General features: G+C 39.7%; 1 protein-coding gene across 2 annotated transcripts; it reads left to right on the forward strand.

Moving 5' to 3' along the window:
* Positions 1–63: 63 nt before the first annotated feature.
* l3mbtl4 (L3MBTL histone methyl-lysine binding protein 4) lies at positions 64–22,045 on the forward strand. Of its 2 annotated transcripts, XM_082545984.1 has the most exons (19): positions 263–333; positions 2,287–2,374; positions 2,496–2,549; positions 4,717–4,802; positions 7,434–7,538; positions 7,612–7,747; positions 7,824–7,915; positions 8,012–8,154; positions 8,296–8,372; positions 9,187–9,272; positions 9,363–9,473; positions 10,117–10,231; positions 10,353–10,452; positions 11,374–11,502; positions 11,742–11,819; positions 18,206–18,288; positions 19,529–19,689; positions 19,842–19,904; positions 19,993–22,045. In XM_082545984.1, exons 3-19 carry the CDS (start codon positions 2,522–2,524, stop codon positions 20,173–20,175), a joined length of 1,776 nt encoding a protein of 591 aa, XP_082402110.1. In that variant the 5' UTR covers positions 263–333; positions 2,287–2,374; positions 2,496–2,521; the 3' UTR covers positions 20,176–22,045. The 2 variants fall into 2 exon arrangements, with proteins under 2 accessions (XP_082402109.1, XP_082402110.1); XM_082545983.1 differs by lacking the exon at positions 2,287–2,374 and having other exon boundaries at positions 64–333.
* Positions 22,046–22,605: the final 560 nt, after the last annotated feature.

The following is a 22,605-nucleotide window of genomic DNA, read 5'->3' on the forward strand; positions in this document are numbered from 1 at the left end:
CCCACTGGGGAAGCACGCTTTTTAAAAATGTATTTGTTATTTTTACTAAACGTAAAGAACTAAGTAAGGAAAGGAAAGACTCCAAATAATAAAGTCCTGCAAATTACATCAAAGTTTTTATTTCTTTAAATATTTGTAATAGGTGTTCTGACTACTGAGCAGTACAATGGGTGGGAGTGTTTGTGCCACAAACGGGATCAGTTACTGAATATTGACCTCTCTCTCTCTTTCGCTCGCTCTCTCACTCCTACACGAGCATGCGCAGAGGCTCCGTTTCTCGGCGTTTCCGTGTTGTTTCGTGTGTCAGCAGATTGAGACGGCTCATCGTGGTTGGTAAGTCTCATACTGCGCTCCGGTACTTGGGTCGGTTCGCCTCGTCCCTCTCTGTCTGGCCCTGTAGCTACTTTAGCTGCCTATTTGTCACTGTTGCTGCCGTTCACTGGGGCGCTCAGGGCGACGGGGAGAGACGCGGACCGCCGCCTCATTCCGCTGTTTGTTTCCTAAAAGAAGCTGTCGGGACACACTCATTTGGCGCGCTTCCGATCGCGCCTTCATAATAAGAGCTTTTGCTGCAGAACAAAATCTTTAGTCGTCTTTTTTTGCAATAAAAGTCCAGAAACCGCAATAGAGAGTTGGAAAAACCCGACAGGGGGACGTAATTAGACTTTATTTTTTAAATCATGCTTTTCTTAAAAATAAATTGAATTGAAAACAAAAATATTCTATCAAAATAAACTCCTAAAGTTTTTTGAGCTACATTTTGAGATCCAAACAATAATTATCAGTAAACCAAACGAGATCTGTGTAGATTTATAGAACAGGAGAAGTACACCTCGGGTGCTTTCATAACTTTAACTTTACTTTGTACATTTTAAACAGAATGTGTTATAAGCTAACTGAGTCACATATAACAATTTAATCAAAGGTACAGCAGCTACAGAGAGATTGTTTTACTCTGTATATTAAGAATAAATATAACTGAGTATGCTCACTCAGTTATATTTACTCACTCAGTGTTTCAGTACTTTAACCATTTCAAACTGATGTATAAATGAAAATACTCCCTTAGATGAAAAATAATTAATATCTTATAGTTATTATATAAGATTAATTAATATCTTCAATATATTATCTGTTACATTTATATTTCTGACAGCCACAAATGTTTTTGAGAATCTGATGGGTTTCATTTTGTCAGAGGTGATGCAGTTGCCCCGAAATACATGTAGGATTTTATTTTGAAGGTGAATGTGTGTTGACTTCCTGTGTGTTTTAATGGCGTTGCTTCCTGCCATGATAAAGATGATGACAAGTGTAGTCACAATGTTTTTGTCAAAAATCATTGACAATTAGCTCATTGGTGATTTAGTTGATTCAGAGTCAAAATGCTGGTGTTGATGTTGAGGTTTTTGTAGTTGATGTTATAGCTGTTGTGTGAGTTTGGAGTTTAGATCACATGTTTGTCTCTGTGCTCCTTTAAAAGACTATTCTAATCTTAAATCTTTCACTTTTTATTTGCTGAAACTGAAATTCTAACGTGACTATGAAAAAGTTCATACATTTAATCCACTTGCACTTGACAGTGCAAATGGATTAACATTTATAAATATTAATGATTTTAGTTTTTTTGGATGCAAGATATATTTTGTTTTACTTCATACAGTACTGTGCAAAAGTCGTGAACCACACCTATTTACTTTATATTTTGCTGGGGAAATGGGGGAAAAGGTGCAGCAATTTATTCAGATGTGCAAACATAAATGGAAATACAGTGTATAAGGCAAACACAGAGTTTATACTTTTCTATGAGCTTTTCATCTTTATGTTTCAACACAGCTTGAACTGTCTTAGGCAGCTTTCTTTAGTAAGTCTTCAGGAATAGTATTTTAGGCTTCTTGAAGAACATTCCAAAGTTGTTATTTAGATTTTGACTGCTGTTTGCTCCCTATTGACACTATTTCAACAATGTTTTCTGCAGCTTTAATCTCGTCCTTTTTGCACTTGCATCACATTTTTAGTTAGATTTTTATGTTCTTTATAGATATTTAATAACAATTTTATCATCGTTTGATAACGTCTCTGATTAGAATAGGTGACCCATGACTTATGACATAGCTCTTTTTTATGTGACTGAGCCTGAAGCAGAAACACTGGGTAACAGAGTAAAGTGGTACTGTGAAACATTTAGGTGGTCTTCACAAACTGGAGACATCATATTTTATTGTTTATTTTGGAGAGCAGTTGTCCTTACCTTAATAGATCATTAACGAATAGTAATTTTTGCAGATGTGTTGCTGTCACTCCTTTTCATCTCGTTGAGGATTATGTGTTGTGTTCTTGGTGTGATTTTTGCTGCACCCACTTGGATTATTAAGTATGTACTGAATGATTTATTCATTGATTACCTGACTGGTTCAGATAATAAACTGCTAGAACTTTAACTGAACAACATCAGTTCAAACTTTACTTCTGTGTTTGTTTTTCTGTTTGAGCAGATAGGAACCAAAGAAGAAGACAAGAGATGAAGAGCAAAATCAGCAGCGCTCAAGGTAACACACTCAGCTCCTGACTCACCTGGGTAAACTCTTTCTGTAAAATCCACCGTTGTTAGCGTTAAGATTGCATTTTAGTCAGATGCTAAAGGTTTATTTTACAACTCCTGCAAAACCTGTGGACTTACTACACTTGAAGGATCCCAATTCAGCCTTTTTTTTTTTACTGTGCAGTAGATAAAAAAAGCACAGATGTTAATAGTTGAACGTTCTGGGTTCATGAAACATAACTCAAACAAGTTAGATTACTTTCTTGAATGTCACATTTTCAGATTGTGTAGAATATTATTATTATTATTATTGTTCATCAAGATGGTTCCAACTTTATTAACGAGTTGTTAGCAGATCAGCTTTGTTTTCATGGATCTTTTTTCACTTTCCAGTTGATGTCACAGATGTGAGTCTTATCTAAAGAAAAGCTTTCAGACTCTTTGCTGTGTAGCAAGATCACTTCTTATCCTGAAACTTAATCATCATCAGACCTACTTATTCCTAACCAATGAGAACATTTCTTTCAGGGTTTTTTACAATTCTGTTCCAGATATTCACTGTTGTTTGTGTCCACTTTCATTTGTTTTGATGTACATAATCTTTTCCTATTGTTTAAACTGACAGTTCACCTGCTAGGACCCAGATCCCTTTCAGTCTGCAAGGTGTAACAATTTGTGAATGTCTGCAAACTGTTTTACATATTTGTGCAGGCATTTGTGATATATAACAGCTTGGTACACGATTGTGGTATATCGTATTATAGTAAGATGATGAATATATGTGTAGCTTATGTATTTATATATGTCCATATGTACATTTAATGTATGTCGCCCATATTTAAATTAATATTCACTAGAGTTTGTATCCATGTATTTGTATCGATGTAGGCCTGACAAAAACTGCTCAAAAGGTGCTAGTAGTAAACAAAAACTGTATTGATGAGCATATGCAGGGTGCCATAGCTTCTTAGACTGTTAAAAGTTTAGCTTTTAATTAATAAGTAATTAACAGTTCTTATAAAAATGGATTACAGTTTATCTTTATAATAACGTTTGACTTTTGCACTAATAACTTATTAATGAAAGTCTTGGCATTTTCATTAATATGTTATTGAGCTATTGAGAAAGCATTCAACTTAACATTAAACATTAGAAGAGTCACTGTCAGTGTGTGTTGCCCTTAAAGAAAATACCTCATTGCCATATATAGGATGTTAAACATTGTCATGTTTACACAGCCACACAACCTTGTATTGGTCGTGTGTGTGTCTGTGTGTGTATATATATATGTATATATATACACACGCAGACACACGTGTATGCAGTGGTGTGAAAAAGTGTTTGTCACACTTAAATGCTCATCAAATAGATTTAAATATTAGACAAAAATAACACAAGGAAACATAAAATGCAGTATCTAAATGTAGGTGTTATTTCTCTATATACATATATATAAATATACATGGTGGTATGAAAAAGTGTTTGCCCTCTTCGGGATTTTTGTATGTTTGTCACACTTAAATGTTTCAGATCATCAAACAGATGTACTTTTAGACAAAAATAACAAAAGTAAACACAAAATGCAGTTTCTTTAATGAAAGTGTTCATTTTCAAGGGGAAAAAATTCCAAACTTACATGGCCCTGTGTGGAAAAATGATTCCGGCCTCAGGACCTGAAAGACTCGCTGTGGTAAATGAAACAGTGACTTCTGCTGTCTATCAAAACAACATAAAGGAGAATGTTGGGACATCTGTTCATGACCTGAAGCTTAGACGCTGTTGGGTACTGCAGCACAAATTAACCAAAACGTACCAGCAAGTCCACCTCTGAATAGCTTAAGAAAAACAAAACGAGTGGCCTATCCTGACCTAAATCCAATTGAGATGCTGTGGCGTGACTTTAAAAAGGTGGTTCATACTTGCTGCTAAGGGTTGCCCAACCAGTTATTAGGTTTAGGTATGTGTGTGTGTATATATATATATATGTGTGTATATATATATATATATATATATATATATATATATATATATATATATATATATATACACATTTATTTTTGCGAGGTTGCCTGCTTTTGGCCTTCAGTGACTTCAGCAGGTATGTCACAGCTGTTACTGAAGCAGAAATGAAACAGAGTAATTGGAGCAGTGATGTGATTATCTGTGATCCTCAGTGAATGTGAAGAGGCGGTCCTGGTCCTGGCAGCAGTACCTAACTGAGCAGAAGGCTGAAGCTGCTCCGCTCACAGTCTTTACCGAGGTAACTATCTACCTCACTCTCTGCCTCCTGTCCATTGCCAATTTAGAATCACTAATAAAGCTAATGTACATGTCTTTAGACTGTGAGAGGAAGCCAGAGCAAAGAGGAGGGAGAAAGAGGGAGAATGTGCTGTTTTTGGGACAGCAGCAACAACAGCGTCAACTTCATTCCATTAACTCAGGCAATACTACACGTAAAAACAATTAGAGAACAGTGACAAATTAAATAGCACAGTGGGGAATTTAACAGACCGAGAGGATTTTATTGGCTGCTACTAAAACAGATAAAATAACATTACAGAGCCAAAACATCTAAAACAATTGAAGCTGGAGCTGTAAACATACACCAAGAACCTACAGACTGCTGAAACAGAAGTCAGTCTCTCAACAAGCATTGACAGAAAACTGGATTTATTAATACTAATACATGAAAAATGCAAAGAATTCTGCAATAATCTAGAATTTCCACGGATCCAAATTCAAATCGTAGAAAATCCAAGTATTACTGTAGTCAACTGTTGAACCTTTAACTGAACAAACTGAAACTGTCAATAAGAAAACTTGCAAATTAAGTTAACCGTGTTGTAATTCCTAATACACAGCATGAGAGACCAGCTGATAATTGCTAGAATACCTGAACGCAACTGAAAATTCAAAATAAAAAACACAATCACCAGAAAATCCATCCGTCCTTTTTCTTCTTCTTTTCCTCATCAGGGAGAGCCTGGAACCTATCCCAGCTAACATAGGGCAAGAAGCAGGGTACACCCAGGTCTGTCGCAGGGCTAACACAGAGAGAGAGGCTGTGGGAGGAAGCCAGGGAAAACACAGTGTGCAACACACTGTTGCACTGGTGCGCCTAACGTTTTTTCTTAGGAGCACCCAAATTTTTCAACTGCATTGCTTAACACCGCAGTTTTACATGTTCACTTTTTTTTGAACATTGCTGTCCATACAGACGATATTGATGTGTAAAGGATTTACTAACAATCTTGTCAGCACAAAGTTCTTTATTTGGAGCACAGTTCTACAAGAGAAACACGTTACTGAAAAAGTGCTTGTGCTTAAAGTGCTTCACTGAGCTGAAATTTAAACTTATAACATCTCAAAATATGTTAAATAAAAAGAAAATCTAAATTAGAAGTGCCTCAAAGTGTCTCAGTCTTCAAACCTAACCTCTGAATATCTGAACAGCTCGATATCTTATCTATAAACTAGGCATACACCACATCATTTCTGTACGTGGGGTTTATGTTCAAGCCCTTTTTCTTGTGAAGAAAAAGGGCTTGAACGTATTTCAGACTTGAACTTAGTGAACGGAACTTCTTCTTTGGGAGTATCGTAGGCAATGTTAAACGTAATCATTATCTCGGTCTCCTCTGACGACCTGTTTGCTGCTGCCTGCAGTGCATTTATCGCGGCGTATAATGTGTTGTCTGGATACACCGTGCTTTTTCAGCATTTCAATTTGAAACGTATTAGCACCAGTCACAAATGCAGTATTGCCGGCCATGGTCTTTCCACAATCACCACAGTAAATACAGTGCATCATGTTGTCAGCTTTACTGTATCTCAGCCAGGGAAACTGGCTCTCTTCGGAGTCGATGGTATGTGGCTCGTTATCTGATGCTGTCTCCGGACCAGTGCTCGACATAACCTGAGAGGTTGATGGCTCCGTGTCAGAGCACTGGCTATGAATTTCGAACGGATCAGGGTTTAACTTAACGAAAAAGTTATCAATTGTTCTTTTCATCTTTTCTTATTACCCACAGCTACATCCACTTCTATTGGGCCTAGGCTGCTCAACTCTCTCTATCTGCCTACTCTTTCAAACGCACACACGTGTAGGCCTACAGGAATATCTGGACCACGGCCAATCAGAGTCCTGCCCTTGACTATCTCTGATTGGTTTAGACCACGATATCAGCATAATGTGTGTCTGTTGTTGACCACACAGAGACACACATTTTTTTTTCGAATGGCTGGTCGCACTAGTGTGACCTAGGATTTTCTTTTGTTGCACGATTGACAGATTAGGTCGCATGTGCGACCAAATTGGTTGCACGTGGCCCAGCCCAGGTGATGGAGGTGAACTGAAGACCTTCTTGCTGTGAGGCAACACTGTTAGCCACTGCACCACTGTGCTGCCAATCCCCAGCCAATACTTTAAGTGACAACCTTTTTTGTCTTTGGCTCAAAGATCCACCGAATGCCCCACCACCCTCTAGCTACAAAAACACACTCAACCTTTTAGCCTTTTTATAGACTTAACAGTTCCAAGGTGTTTGATTTGTTCAAATTAGAATGATAAATAATAGATTTGGGTATTAGTCTTTCAGGTATAGATAGGGTTCCAAAAATAGTGAAAATAAAAAAGATGTATTTCCTGCTGAAAACCCAGTGTGATTTTGCACTGCAATCTGCATCACTGTAACTGCTGGAACTCAAACACAAAATGTTAAAGAACAATTTTTATCTTTAAATAATGGTTAGCAAGTTTGTTATGCTGTCTGAATTGTTGTGCAAATACTTTAACTATCTTTAAAGTATTTAAAAGTAAAAAAAAGAAAACATGTGTCTGATCTCTGCCTGACTCTCTCTGACCTGTTTCTGTCTCTTTTACCTGACTCAGTCCCAGACCTTTCCTAGTAGAAAAACTGGTTTTAAAGTTGGGATGAAGTTGGAAGGCATTGACCCAATGCACCCCTCCATGTTTTGTGTGGTGACCATTGCAGAGGTAAAATTGTCACTCACATCCACATACGCATTCCTGCTTGGATCTAGTCTCATTGGCCTCCTGTCTCTATCAGGCGATTGGCTGTCGGCTACGCCTTCATATTGATGGGTACTCAGAGTGTTATGACTTCTGGGTAAATGCAGATTCACCCAATATTAGACCGGCAGGCTGGTGTAAAGAGCACAACCACAAGCTTCATCCACCTAAAGGTAAAAAACAAGTGGACCAGTCCCTTCAGAGGTAACTACATGGCATGGGTTACCACACCTGTCTGTTTGTCTGCAGGTCACAGTGAGACAGAGTTTGACTGGCAGCAGTACCTTCAGTCCACAGACTCTCAGTCTGCACCAGCAGCCCTGTTCACGTGTTGCACTGGAGTCAGTATACAGTCTGTCTGTCGAACCTTTCTGTTCACCTGTTGCACTCTTGTCAGTCTGACCCACGTATCTGTCTATCCCCTGCCTGTCTTTTAGGGATGTGGGTTCAGGGTGGGGATGAAATTGGAGGCAGTCGACAGAAAGAATCCTGGACTTGTCTGTGTCGCCTCTGTTGCTGATGTCATCGATGACTGCTTCCTTGTTCACTTTGACAACTGGGATGACACATATGATTACTGGTGAGACAGAAGGACGACAGACTTTTTCTGTTTTCAGTATTTTTAGGTTGTAGTGTTGGAGCTGTTTCATGTCACTTGATATTTATTATTTAACGTGTTTTAAACCGGGTATATGGATTGATGGTTGTACTGATCCACCAGGTGTGACAGTAGCAGTCCATACATCCATCCGGTGGGCTGGTGTGAAGAACAGGGACGACCTCTTACTGCGCCACAGGGTATGCAGTCCTTCTGAACTCTATGCTTACAAACTTACATTACCATAGAATGACAGGCAAATAACAAACACACTCACACATCGATACCCAGCATCCAGACTGATGGCGAAACAACTAGTAGCTCAGTGTTCCAAAATTCGAAAGAAGGAACAGCTCTGACAGCTAGGGATTGATGAGGTGCAACACAAATGCTACGGCAAGGGGGAGCCTGGACGCCAGGTCGGGTACCTGAGATTGGGTACTAAGCCCCAAGTGTAATGGAGGAAGGAAGCGGTGCGTTCAGGAGGAACTGACCTGAAAGATAGGATCACGATGAAGCTTGAAACCTGGACACTCCGTAGCCTGTTACCAAGATTATGTGAAGTACCCTCGGAACCCTCTGAAGATCTACTAGGTGATGTGAATGCAGCACTACGGACAATACCTACCGCGACCATTACTGAGACCAACCAGCTGATCTGCACTCTGGTAACAGTGATCAGTGAGATGCTAAGTTACCATTTGAATAGCCAAAAAAAGCAGTACCCTCGGTGGAGAAGGAGACTAGGGGCCAAGATCAAGGTAGCACGGAGTGAGGTTGACCAACTATTGGAGGCAGAACCATCCAAGGTGTACTCTCAGTGGCAGGGGAACAACATGAGAACAGCATCACCAAGGTTGGAGACTGAGCAATACTGGAAGAGCATATGGGAGAAGGACAAAGCACAAATGAACCAGCTGCTAATTGACGACACACCCTATACAGTAATTTAAACACATAATAATTTTCCATATAGTATTCCTCTGTAAAACTCTGTAGTACTTTATTTTGCAGGTCACCCCAACCCTGAAAACTTTGTTTGGGAGGAATACCTTCAGGAGACCGGTTCTACTGCTGCTCCTATTTCAGCCTTTACTCTGGTGAGGATTGAGGAGGCTCATGCAAACATGAAGCCAATCAGGAAGCTGTTTCTGGTAACTTAGAGCTTTCCCTGTACTTTTGTCCAACAGAGAGCGCCACATGGTTTCCAGGTGAACCATAAGCTTGAGGCAGTTGACAGGAGAAACCCTATGCTAATACGCGTTGCCACAGTAACAGACACAGAGGACTACAGGGTGAAGGTAATGTGTATCTGTGTGTGTGATGTAGTGATAATCGTTAACTCATCTACCATTTTGGACATGTGACAGAATATAGGACCTAGTGAATAAGGCTCCAGTCACAGAGACCAGACCAGAATGTCTGACAAAACCAGTCATGAGAAAAATAAGTATTCCTTGACTTGTTGTAAGTGGTTGCTGGAGGTTGAATTACTGTGAAAACAGTTGCTAAATTCAAGCGAACCAGGCTTATAAACCAGTCATATAACCCCCTGTTAAAACACAGATTTTATCTTCTCCATTTTCAGTTTGTGTTGCATTTTTTCAAGTGGTACTATTGCTTGGCTAGCAGTTAATATTTGCATGAAAAACTACAGATGACCATCCAGAAAAGTTTATGCATCAAGATGCAGGCAAACTGGCAATTTGCTAACACCAAGAGCAATCGCTATTAGGTTTTTGCTGCAGCACTTTCTTTGTACCCAATTTCACCCAGAAGTAGCCAGCAACCTCCCAGAACCACTGGCAGCCAGTCAGGGAGTACACATTTTTCCCTAGCACACATCCAAGCACCTCTCACGCCCATGACGTGACATGAGATACCTCAATAGTCAAGTGTGCACGTTTGATGCCAGGAAGTATTTAACAAGGTGTGTGTCTACAGATTCATTACGATGGGTGGTCGACACAGTTCGATGTGTGGTGTGACAGCGACCTCTGCGACCTGCATCCTGTTGGCTGGTGTCAGCGCACTGGACATCCACTGGAACCCCCCCCAGGTCAGACATACAGGTCAGAGAGAGACAGACTAGTCAGACAGACAGGTCAGACAGTGTTACAGTTCAGAAGGAAAGTTATAGCAGGACAGATTCACTCATTGTTATCATGTGTGTGAGACAGGTTTGTCCCACCTGCCCTCCCCCTCTCAGGGAGTATGTCCTACTGCAGGCTGCAGAGGAGTCGGACACATCAAAGGAGCCAAATACACTGGACACCACAGGTACCTGTCTCATACAAAACACTACAGTTAATTCCCTTACATATACATATACAATACCTCATACAACCATCGCAGGAACATTTACCCTTTTAAGTGTGACAGAAACCGGTCTCACAAACCACAGATACCTGTTACACAAAGAAATCACAAGTACCTTTCTCACCCGCCCCACAGATCCCTGACCCAAAATTTGATAGATAACGATAGAACTCGTACAATCAGACGGGAGTGTCGCAGAGCTGAACACAGGTCAAAGAAGGACAAGTTCCAGGTGTCAGTTCAAATCTTAAAAGACCATCTGTAACACTGCACTGCTTAAAGACTTTATCGAGAATTATTGCATCTGACTGTCATAACCCACGTAAGACCATTGACTCTGTTCCTGATGCCTCACAGTCTTTATGTTTGGAAGCCTCGTCTGATATGTGCAATACATTTCTGTACTTTTTTCATTGATAAATTTTAGACCCACTGCTTTTCTCACTTTATTTCCTTCCTTTGGGATCCATTTTTAGAAAGCATACCTTTAAGGAGAAGGATCTCAATTACACCACTTATTGAATGTCTTGCTGAAAATTAAAGCTCAGATAGCCTTGAACTGTTTACATTTGAATGAGAAGAAGACTGAAATGTTGGGTTTTAGACCCAGCAGCTACTGTGACAGTAATACACGTGTCAGTTGGATTACTGTCACACACTTTTTGTTGGACTTAGCCAGTTTTGTCACGCCTCCAGCTTGTTCAAAATACTACGTACCTGCCTATGACTAAATACAGAGGAGTCATATTTCTGTAATGCTTGTGCTTGCTGACTTGTTTTGCTGCGTTGTTTCTGTTGTTGGTGATTCGTGTTTGCTTGGTTGTAATTTCTCGGTGTTTGTGTTTCTCTTTTGTTAAATGTTTGTCTAACTCTGTCACCTAGTGCCTTTGGCTGTCCATATTCTGACATTAACATGCGTAAGGAGATGGTGCTTCCTGATAGGCTGGGCGGAGAACGAGTCATAACCCTCATACCTGTCACCGTGCGCCAGCATGACAACCAGTCAGACAGGTAACTGTAGACTGGTGGAGAAAATGCTTTTGTTGTGGATCTTGTACTGTTAAATCTGAGAATAGAGCTTCTCCAAGCATGTAAACAAACATAGAATGGGAAATGACGTCTACAGTAAGAGGATCTCTGTTATTTCTATTATTCCAGAAGAATAACAGCCGGTCATTATTTTGTCCTGCAAATAATTCTGAAAAACAAGTGATGTTTACATGGTATCTGTTTCTCTCTGTGTTAAACAGCACGAGCTTTCAGAAGGCAGAACCCAGAGACGAGGAGCTGCTGGTTCCTCTTGGCAAGAGAAGAAGGCTGACAGACAGGTGAGAGTGAGCAGATGAGGCAAGATTCTGTTTGCCTGTTAAGTGTTTGTAAGAGAAGTGGCCCTAAAATTAGCCCATAATCAGGGACATTACTCAGACATATCTCTATCTCCTACTGCCTGTCGCACTCTGTCACCTTCTGAGTGTGGCAAGGCTCATCAGATTTGTTATTATTATTATTATTATTATTGAGTGTGCCAATAATTGTGTGTGTGATATAACTGATGCACACAACTATTTGTCAGGTTTATAACTATTGAATTTGCCAGTGCAGTAGCATTGAGGCGCACTGTTTATTATTCGTCAGATTTATTATAGTTATTATAGTTTTGACACAGTTTCTCTTCACATCTTTGTTTTTCCTCGCACATCTGTCCTGCAGTATGGTCCGCGATTGGCTATCATGATGGAATAATGTTTTGCCCACCAGAGTAGCAAGTTGGTCACGTGACTGAAAACTATGAATCGCACTGAGACACACTATATATTATTTTTCAGATTTCTTATTCTCATCATTAACTGTGCTAATGGAATCGCATCGAGCCACACAATTATAAATCAGGTTTATTAGACTATTCAGCCCCGATTTCCAGCTGTCTCTTTATCTGGCTTTTAAAATTTTCCGCAGATGAGTCTGTGCACTCACAAAATCAGGGAGGCACACAGACATCCGCACGGACTCTGATGCTCACTATGTGATAATGAAATTTTTGTCACTCTAACCTGAGTGGACCCTAGCAGGGTTGCAGACATAGAAAGAATAATCCCAGTCTTATGATTGATACAAAGAGCCAGATTACCTAAATGAGGCGAAATAGCATGTGAGTACATTCCCCAAATAGCACTGGTGTGAGTAGTTTTATGGGTGATTTACAAAAGTTTGAGTTGGACATGCCCAATCTCACAAGAACCTTGTAATCTAGTGAAAAAAGTGAATTTGAGAGATTTCACGAGGGAGTTGTGCGTGTGTACATTTGTGATCTATATATTATATATTGTCATAATGCATGCAGCTGAATTTGTGTAGGCCCGCAAATAAAAAATGTAGTGCAGCTCATGAGTGTAGAAACCTCACTTTCTTGTGGGGTTCCGCAGGGGTCCATTCTTGGCCCAGTCCTTTTTTCGATTTATATGCTCCCAATGGGCTCAATTAAAAAAAAAAAAAATCATGTCATTGTTATGCAGACGACTCACAGATTTACCTGCCACTGAAATCTAAATCTGTGTGTCCTCTAAAGGTTTTATTAGATTGTTTGAAAGAAGTTAAGGCATGGATGGCTTTAAACTCTCTTAATTTAAATGAACAAAAAACAGAGGTCATTGCGTTTGGTCCCTGTGACCACTACGACTTTGGCCCTTTAGAAATTTATAGAAAAAAAGAAAACCTTTTGCAAGGAACCTAGGAGTGATTTTTGACACGAATTATAAACCAAGGGTATACCAAGGTGCTTAACAAGTAAACATAGAGAATAAAAGAAAGGTAAATAGAAGTAGGACCAAAGCAAGTACTAGGTATGCAAGCAGATCACTGTCACAGATACATAGGAGAAGCAGCAGATACATATCAAACAAAGAATTAAAATAAGCATAAAAGTACATAATGTGAAATCATAAGTGAAATGTTAACTAGAAGGAAAGGCAAGATTGAATAAGTGGGTCTTTAGTCGTGATTTAAACAGTGCAATAGAATCAGAGGCGCGGATAGCGAGGGGGAGGTTATTCCACGGTACCGGGGCAGCCACAGCAAACGCACGGTCACCCCAAGACTTCAGCCGAGATCTAGGTTGTGTCAGAAGTAGTTGAGTAGCAGATCTAAGTGTTCTAGCAGGATTATGTGGCTTAAGAAGTTCACTAAGATAACTCGGCACTAATTTATTAATGGTTTTGGACATGAGCAGTAATATTTTAAATTGAATACGGTACTTAATGGGCAGCCAGTGCAAGCCAGCTAGAACAGGAGTAATAGAGCAGAATTTCCTGGTACCAGTCAGGAGGCGGGCCGCCGCATTTTGGACTGTTTGCAGTCTAAGGAGGAGGGAAGACTGAAGTACAGGGAATTGCAATAATCCAACCTGGAGGTCACAAAAGCGTGAATAAGCTTCTCCAGGTCCTCATGTGGAACATCTTTAATAAAATGATCAGCATTGCTGCTTTGCCAGGTGTAACTATGAAGTATAACATCCAGGCATCCATGAAAACAGAATTTATTACATTTAACGGAGTTAGAAGTTAGCAGGAAGCTAGCGGATGTTAGCTCGCTAGTTTCGCTAGCTACCTAAGCATGATGTAGCATGTTCTGACTGAGAGATTTCTGAAAGCATTCAAACGTACAGCTCTGCTATCACTTCCAACATAAATGAAGACAGAAAACTAAACAGCAGTGACGTTTGTAGGATTACTGATGTTGGGCTAGCTGGTATATAATGATGTGCTACGTGATCGCTAGTGACACAGCTATGTTGGCATAACATAAACGGTGAAGCTGGAGGATTTAAGCTAACACTTTTCCCCTCGATAAAAGTTAACGTGAGGGTTCCTGATGGTTAGGGACAAATGCAATCGCATGGCAGGATGCTGTAAACGGACCAAACTTCAGTCAGGAGAACAACTGAGATAATCCATCCACAATACAAGGTTAGTCATTAATATACTGCAACAACATGGGAAGAATGAGTTGAATAAAGTTTGATTTATCTGACTGTTTTGCTTAATGTGTCTTATAATCCCGTGCACCTTATGGCCCGAAAAATACATATTTGACTTTTTTATTTGGCACAAAGCAGTTTAATGTTGCAAAGCACCTCTTTTTATCTTCAGTGGATATTATACATGGTTATGCTGAGGATATGTCAGCCCATTTCTACTGGAAATGCCTTTTGGTTAAACTTTCAGCAAGGAATTTGCATTTGCACTGTTAAATTTTTAGATAGCTTTAATACATATAAAAAACAGCTGCTTGTTTAAGTTAAAATAAATGGATGGGGGTTTTTTGCGCTAGTAAAGTTGTGGAGTTGTATTTTGTCTCGCATCAATTATATCGTCAGTTATATCGTTATCACAAATTTTCAAATATTTTTGGCCATATCGCCCTGCTCTAATATTGTATTTTCAAAGATTGCGCCTAAAGGGAGCAAATACAATGAAAAAGAATAGGGCCTAAAACTGATCCTTGAGGCACACTGCAACAGGCCAGTGCAGAGGAAGGTGCCCAAGTTAACCAAAAAGGACCTGTCAGCGAGGTATGATTTAAACCAGTCAAGGGCAGTGCCTCTGTGGGTATCACAGTGTGCTCAAGTCTTAATAATAAGATGTTATGGTCCACCATATCAAGAGAGGTCCAATAAAACAGGGACCATAGAGCGTCCAGTATCAGTAATTACAAGAATATCATTAAGAACTCTAACTGTTTATCAATGGTTGATAAACAGATCAAGGCTGTAATCAAAACCAGTTTCTTTCATCTCCGGCTACTAACAAAAGTGAAGCCATTCCTCTGTTCCAGAGACTTTGAGAGAGCTATTCAACTTTTGTAATAGTCTTTACTCAGGTGTTAGTCTGTCATCAGTTAGCTAACTTCAGCTGGTCCAAAAGGCTTCAGGCTTCAGGGTTACTAACTGGCACACGCAAGTGAGACCACACATCCCCCATACTAGGATCCTTACACTGGCTGCCAGTTAGTTTTCGAATTGATTTTAAGATTTATTATTTGTTTTTAAGGTATTGCACAGGTTAGCACCCTCATACCTTTCTGATCTTTTGAACTGGTACAGTCCTGCAAGATCATTGAGGTCTGCAGATCAAATGCTCCAAATGCTCCAGATTAAAGCCCAGAGGAGATCGAGCCTTTGCTGTGACTGCCCCTTCACATCAGGACCTCCCCAACATTAGACACTTTCAAATCCTGTCTGAAAACCCACTTTTATTCCTTCGCGTTTAAATCAGAATGACTTTTTACTACTTTTATTTGTCTTATTTCTTACTCAAATCTTCTTTTTAAAATGTTGTCATGTCTTCCTATGCTTTTATCTCTTTTGATTATTTGAAATGTACAGCACTTTGGTCAACAGTTATTTTAAATGTGCTATATAAATAAAATTGACTTTGACTTTGAAAATGGTGTGCACTGCCCATGGTCCTGAAATTATGACAATTTTTGCTATACGTTATAGAATTTATTAACAAAACCAAACGGCACCTTCAATCTGTCGAATCAATTCCAAACATCAAAAGGAAAAATGTGCTGCTGTTCACACATCCCATGCCTGATGTCCACCAAGGCCTGATTACTTGCAAGATAGGTTCCTGTCTCCACCCTGGTTTGTCCCTTCTTTAAGTACTTCACATCAACCCCTTTAACAGTAACATTTTGGCCACAAAGGCTACAGTAAAAAACACCAAAAATGGAAACGTTTGAAGAAGCTTTGTTTATGCTGGAATTCCATGTCTCCTTTTAGCTGGAAATTCCAGGTCATCTCTGAATTCACTGAGCAAATTTAGGATTAGGTGGCTTCGTACGCTGTGTGTTTTTATCACATCTACATCTGGCATTGCAAATAAATTGTCACATGGTGTTCTCTCTGCGGTGCTACCTCTGCACATTAATAACTGCCACCATTCTAAAGACGCCATACTGCTTCTTTTATGAGTACTACTTTACAAACAGGAAGTGTTTAAATGTGTTGACCTTTCAAAGTAAAATTCAATAATAAAATAACTTTTATAGTTGCCTCTTTCACACTGAAACACAAATTCAGCTTTCTAATTATTTTAGCATACATATAATTATTTCAACAAGTAATACTTGACTTTCAAAATAAAAGCTCAACAATATTACAGTTAATTATCAGTGTTCATGAAAATTCATGATTTTTTTTCTCTACAAATTATTGCCCTATGGCTGCCTCATTGACTTGATTTATGGTTATTGCTGTGTAAACAGGATGGCTGTAAATACTTTGGCCTTTTAAAATAATTTTGACATTTCAAGCCTGAGTCACCTCTTTTTAGCTGGCTTTATTTGGGTTGTTTCAAAGTACCCACATTATGCTGCCAATACTTCTTCCAACCTCCAGACAGGAATCCTCAGCTCCTTTTGGCTACTGATGATGCACTGGCATAATAAAATTTCTTCAGGAACTTTCTCATTTTCAGAATAAAGTTCATATTTTGCAGTGTGTGTGGGTGATAGTTGAGTAGATGTTATATAAGATAGATTATATAACCTAAAAACACACTTGACCACATTCAAACAGTAAGGCTGGACTACTGTTATTCGTTATTATCAGGATGTCTTTAAAACTCCCTGAAAAGCCTTCAGCTAATCCAAAATGCTGCAGCAAGAGTGCTGGAGGGGACTAGAAAGAGAGAGCAGATTTCTCCTGTATTGGCTTCCCTTCATTGGCTCCCTGTTAAATTCAGAACTGACTTCAAAATCCTGCTCCTCACATACAAGGTCTTAAATAATCAGGCCCCATCTTATCTTAATGACCTTGTAGTACCATATCACCCCATTAGAGCACTTCGCTCTCGCTCTGCAGGCCTACTTGTTGTTCCTAGAGTAATTAAAAGTAGAATGGGAGGCAGAGCCTTCAGTTTTCAGGCTCCTCTTCTGTGGAACCAGCTTCCAGTTTGGATTCAGGAGACAGACACTATCTCTACTTTCAAGATTAGACTTAAAACTTTCCTTTTTGGTAAAGCATATAGTTAGGGCTGGACCAGGTGACCCTGTATCCTCCCTTAGTTATGCTGCAATAGGTGTAGGGTGATTCCCATGATGCACTGGGTGTTTCTTCTTCAGTGACCTTTCTCACTTACTATGTGTTAATAGAGCTCTCTGCATTGAATCATACTTGTAATTCAAGTTTCAAGCTTCCACAGCATGGCTTTTGTCCTGTCATCCTCCCCTCACCCCAACAGGTCGCGGCTTATGGCCGCCCCTCCCAGAGCCTGGTTCTGCTGGAGGTTTCTTTCTGTCAAAAGGGAGTTTTTCCTTCCCACTGTCACCAAAGTGCTTGCTCATATTGGCTCATATGATTGTTGGGTTTTTCTCTGTATGTATTATTGTAGGGTCTACCTTAGAGTATAAAACACCTTGAGGTGACTCTTGTTGTGATTTGGCGCTGTATAAATAAGACTGAATTGAATTGAAGGTTTCCATCACTTTAGATGACTTAGAATAATTGGCTTAATAAGTTCTGTCTTGAGAACAGGGTGAGATCCCACAGTGAGTAAAACCTGTTCAAATACACAAGTGATTCTGAATAGTTAAGTTTAATATAGACTCACAGTAGAGTGAAAATACAGTGGACTCACAGTAGAATGCTGTTTTATTTCCTTTGTTTTTTTTCCACTCATAATGGTTGTCTTGTATTCTCCTTTATGGCTAGAACCACCCGAATGCCCCAGCCAACCACATTCCTTCGTGTGAAACAGGAAGAGGAGGAGCCTCATCTCAGAGTCCTCAGCCCAGGTACTAAGTTGGGAGAGAGGGGAGGGTGGTGGTGGGCTGTTTAAAGTGGAGAGTTGCTCCTTCACTGTTCACTGTTCTGCATTATACTGCAGAATTCACCAAACCGCTGACGTCAGGTTTCAGAGAGACAACAACAGCTAAACTACTGAATACAAACACAGATATTCATGTTTGAACTGCTGTATGCAGAAACATACTACAGACATAAGCAGTTTAAAGTGTAGCAGTACTCTAACATGTTCTGCAGTGTAACCTATCAATTTCTCCCTACACCCACAGTTGGTCTACCCCTAAAATTAGCCTCATACTATATATTATTATTATTATTATTATTATTATTATAATCAAGCTTAAAATAAACCTGAAATTAGATTAAAATCAGCCTAAGCCTGTATAAAATGCAATCTGTCATTGATAATACCTGATTTTTATGTGTTGAACTTCTTCAGGTCAGGGTCCGTTAGCACACAGCTTCAGATGCATCAGCCCCTCTTTTTGAATGGGAGCTTACATATAAGACAGAAAGCAGATACATATGTTTCAGAAATAAAAGTGAGGTGTGACATATCTGCAGCTGCAGCATCACAGGATGTGTTCCAGCTGTTTTGTGGCATAAAAAAGGTGAAACTACAACGCTGCTGTTTGTGATGGTGGAAGCGGTCACTGACATATAAACTCATCCACACTCTGGAAACAGCATTGCTCTCTTCACTGTTTCCATGGAAACAGCAGGCAGATAAGGTGGCTGTTTCTATGGAAACATTTCACCATGGTAGCTGCTGTTTTAGTTGTTCTCTGTGTGCTTAATCCTGTAAAGGACATCCGAGTCTTTCCAATTACCAATCGGCTGATTGATCAGGATCACGTGATGCCCATCTTAGTGTTTAGTGGTGAGACCTGCTGACTCTTCACATATTAAATAAGTTCATATTTGGTATGTGGCAGGTCTCTGCGGGGTTTCTGCTGGTCTCGCAGTGTTTTACTGTGAAAAACAGTGTTTGTGGATGACGTCTCACCACATTAACATTTCATATTGTAAATCAATGTTGCTGTTCACTCCCCTGTTGGTTGCTTTCACCACTGAATAGAAATTTCTATATTTGGGGAGTTTAAAATTGTTCTCACTGTTATTGGTTGTGTTTGTTTATGAAGCCACTGCTGTTTGGTACTAAGGTGTTGTCATTTTTGTTGTTGAGGTTTTGCCGTGTGGTTGTCATTGACTGGTGTTTCTGACCTCTAGAATCCAGTCTGCAGGCCGCCCTCCACCAGTCTGTCTTCCTCTCAGCCATGTCAGCACAGCCCAGCCGCGACCTGTCACTATGCTGGGAGCAACACCGCAAATTGTTGCCAGGTGTTGCAGGAGTCCACGCTGAGACTGTCCAACACTGGAGCGTCCAACAGGTCAGAGAGCAAAGAGATGCTGCAGCTATGTAGTTCACTAATAGTAAATAAGAGTGCTCATTCAATTTATTTGTATTAACGTACATTGCGTTGCACACATTTTACTGACTGTATGTATGACAAATGGATTTTTTTCGCTCTTTCCCTCTAAGGTGTCAGATTTCATAGAGTCTCTCCCCGGCTGTGAGGAACAGGCCAAACAGTTCAGAGACGAGGTGAGATGACCGGACGAGATGATCTGGTGGTGTAGAGCTAATGACGTGACAGTGGCAATGATCTGATCTGTTCCTGCTTCTGTTCTAGCAAATTGATGGACGGGCCTTCCTCCTGCTCACCCAGCGGGACATCATCCGGATTATGTCAATCAAACTCGGCCCTGCCCTCAAGATCTACAATTCCATCCTGATGTTCAAACACGCTGAGGACAGAAGCCGATCACATGCTAAGGATAGGAGCCAATCACATGTTGAGCATACCAATACTTGACATTTGCAGCTCGTAACTGACCAAATCCAAACCTGATAGACCCCATTACCATGGCATCTACCCCTTATTCTCTGATCTGGACGAGCCATGTTTTCCATCCTGTTGTCACCTGAATTTGTTTGACGTTACAGTGACCTTTCTGTTGGCAGGTCCTGTGACGTCATTTCGACATTCAGTTACTGTCATCATTATCACTTCATGTGAAAACAACCAACCGTCACTTAGGGAAACTGCCTTTTGGATGGGGCACAGCTTTATTCAGGTGAACTAAAAACTGGAGGCAAAGCTTTAAGTGGGACTTACAACTTGTATGATCAGCAGTGGCAGTTCTGCCAGGAAACATGGCTGTGCTCAGTCGATTGTCTGAGATGTTCAAAAAAAATCTGCATCAAAACATCTTGAGATAGATTTCTCAGTTTTTTTATTTTATCTGTAAATCAGTCCTGGGAAGTAGTTTCACCGTTATCTGATCCAAGTTGCTTTATTTGATCATATTTACTTGTAATGTTAAGATATCAGGGAAAAAAATCAAAACACGCATGTCAAATTAAAAAAGGCCCCATCAGAACATTAAACAGACTGCGCTACTCAGAGTCAAGTCCTTTTATTTGTCCTCTAATGCAAACGTAAGTTATCAACAGATTTTTATTGTAAGAAAAGGGTTCTGTGAACAAAAAGTGTTGCATTGATTTTAGTAAAGCAGTGGTTCCACGAAAGAGAGTTAAAAACATGACAGAAATTATTCCTCACATGAAGAAAAGAAAAATTCAGACATTTATTTGAAATATTCACAACTGCATTTCGGTCTCACAGTGACAAAAGTCCGGTTTACTGAAAAGGTTTCCATAATTAACACGAGTCTCATCATTGTGTTGAGTGTGTAAAAATCAAAACCTGTAATTCCTAGAAAATCTTAAACATCATTACAGTGTTATGAGAAAACTCTCCTAATTACAGAATGGCATTAGAATTTCAAAAAAGAGAAAAATGAACATTCTAAAATAGTATTACACAAAATACATCAAATACATCATCAAAAGTCCCAAAATTACATAAACAGATATTATTCATGGAGATGTTTGCATAGGTCTCCAAAACTGGGTAAGTTGCATCTGCGTGCACACGTAGCCCTAGAGACCAAAGGTCCATGTCCATTTAATTTTGGGGTGAACTTTATTAGACTTCTTCTTGACTTCGCAGTGTCTTGATGAGATGCAACACCATGCTGAGATGAACAAAACCATTGTCTTCATTCAGGCCTCATCAGTCAGATTTCTACCATGATCACAGTACTATGTGCTCTCTCCTCATTACATTACTAATCCTGTTAACTTTTAACATCATCCTGCCACCTCTGCTGGGATCTGTCAGGTTGTGGAAATGTGTAATTGGCTGCGTCTCGTAAACAATCAATAAAATAACTGTTCAATAACTCTGAATTTTCAGAAGAAATTTTTTAACTTTGGAATAATTGCAAAGTCTATATTTATAATTTTATTCTCTCGTGTTACAGTCTGTTTTGTTATCTACCGTGTTTGTATAGAGTTTTATTTTAGAGTAACCATAGATCTATAGATTTGTACTTCAGTTCGTCTCGCTTCTCTCTGACCTCTTCTCCTCTGTGATGGCGCAGCAGGAGCTGAGCTGTAGACCTTAACTCAGATCAGCATATCCTGGCCTGCAGTGGTCTGTTGCACACTTTGAGTTTGCAAATTCTAGTTTACACAACAGCTTTCCTCAGGTTTTCACTGTAACAGGTCCAGGCGGGTATTTTCATGTTTCCAACAGTGGGCTGATATTAGGGCCTTTGTCTAACTTCTCTTTGCTGTTTGTCAGTATTTGTTGAGACCAATAAAGCTTCTGATCTGGTCTGTGTGCTGTGATCTCTCATTTGCACAAGGAAGAACCCATATATATATATATTTCAGCAAGTTGCATTTTCGTCATCTTTCACTGATTGACTTTGTAGGAGTAGAGCTCCTTAAATCCTGTATCCAGCAAGAACAGGAAAACACTAGGCTTTCTTCAGGATCATGTGTGATACAATTTTCCCATTATACCAAATATCAAAGGTGCTTTATTGGATTGAGATCTGGTTACTATGGAGATCATGAATTGATTTGAGGTTTGTGATATGATGCATTATCTTCTGACAGCTGGAGGGATGGGCATGGTCAGCAACGGTACCCAAGTAAGCTGTGATGTTTAAACTGTGCCCAGTGTGCCCGAAGTGTGTGGTTCATGCTTTCATATTTATGCCAAATTCTGACCCGACCAATATCGCAGCAGGAATCAAGACTCTTCAGACCAGCCAATGTTTTTATGTGTTATAGACAGTGTGTGTGATGTGTGCCTCTCTGCACACACTATCATAAATACGCATAACTAAAGAAAAATACAATGTATAGTGTAAGAAAGAAGAGGTTAATG

This window comes from Aulonocara stuartgranti (genome assembly GCF_965226115.1).
Source record: "Aulonocara stuartgranti genome assembly, chromosome: 9".
NCBI classification, from domain to species: Eukaryota; Metazoa; Chordata; class Actinopteri; order Cichliformes; family Cichlidae; genus Aulonocara; species Aulonocara stuartgranti.

Bases quoted from the DNA above. Each gene is read 5' to 3' on its own strand.
- l3mbtl4 (XM_082545983.1), top strand. From the start codon at position 258: ATGCGCAGAGGCTCCGTTTCTCGGCGTTTCCGTGTTGTTTCGTGTGTC. The intron at 4,803-7,433 runs GTAACTATCTAC...TACCTGACTCAG, and splicing joins CGCTCACAGTCTTTACCGAG to TCCCAGACCTTTCCTAGTAG. The intron at 8,155-8,295 runs GTGAGACAGAAG...CTGATCCACCAG, and splicing joins GATGACACATATGATTACTG to GTGTGACAGTAGCAGTCCAT.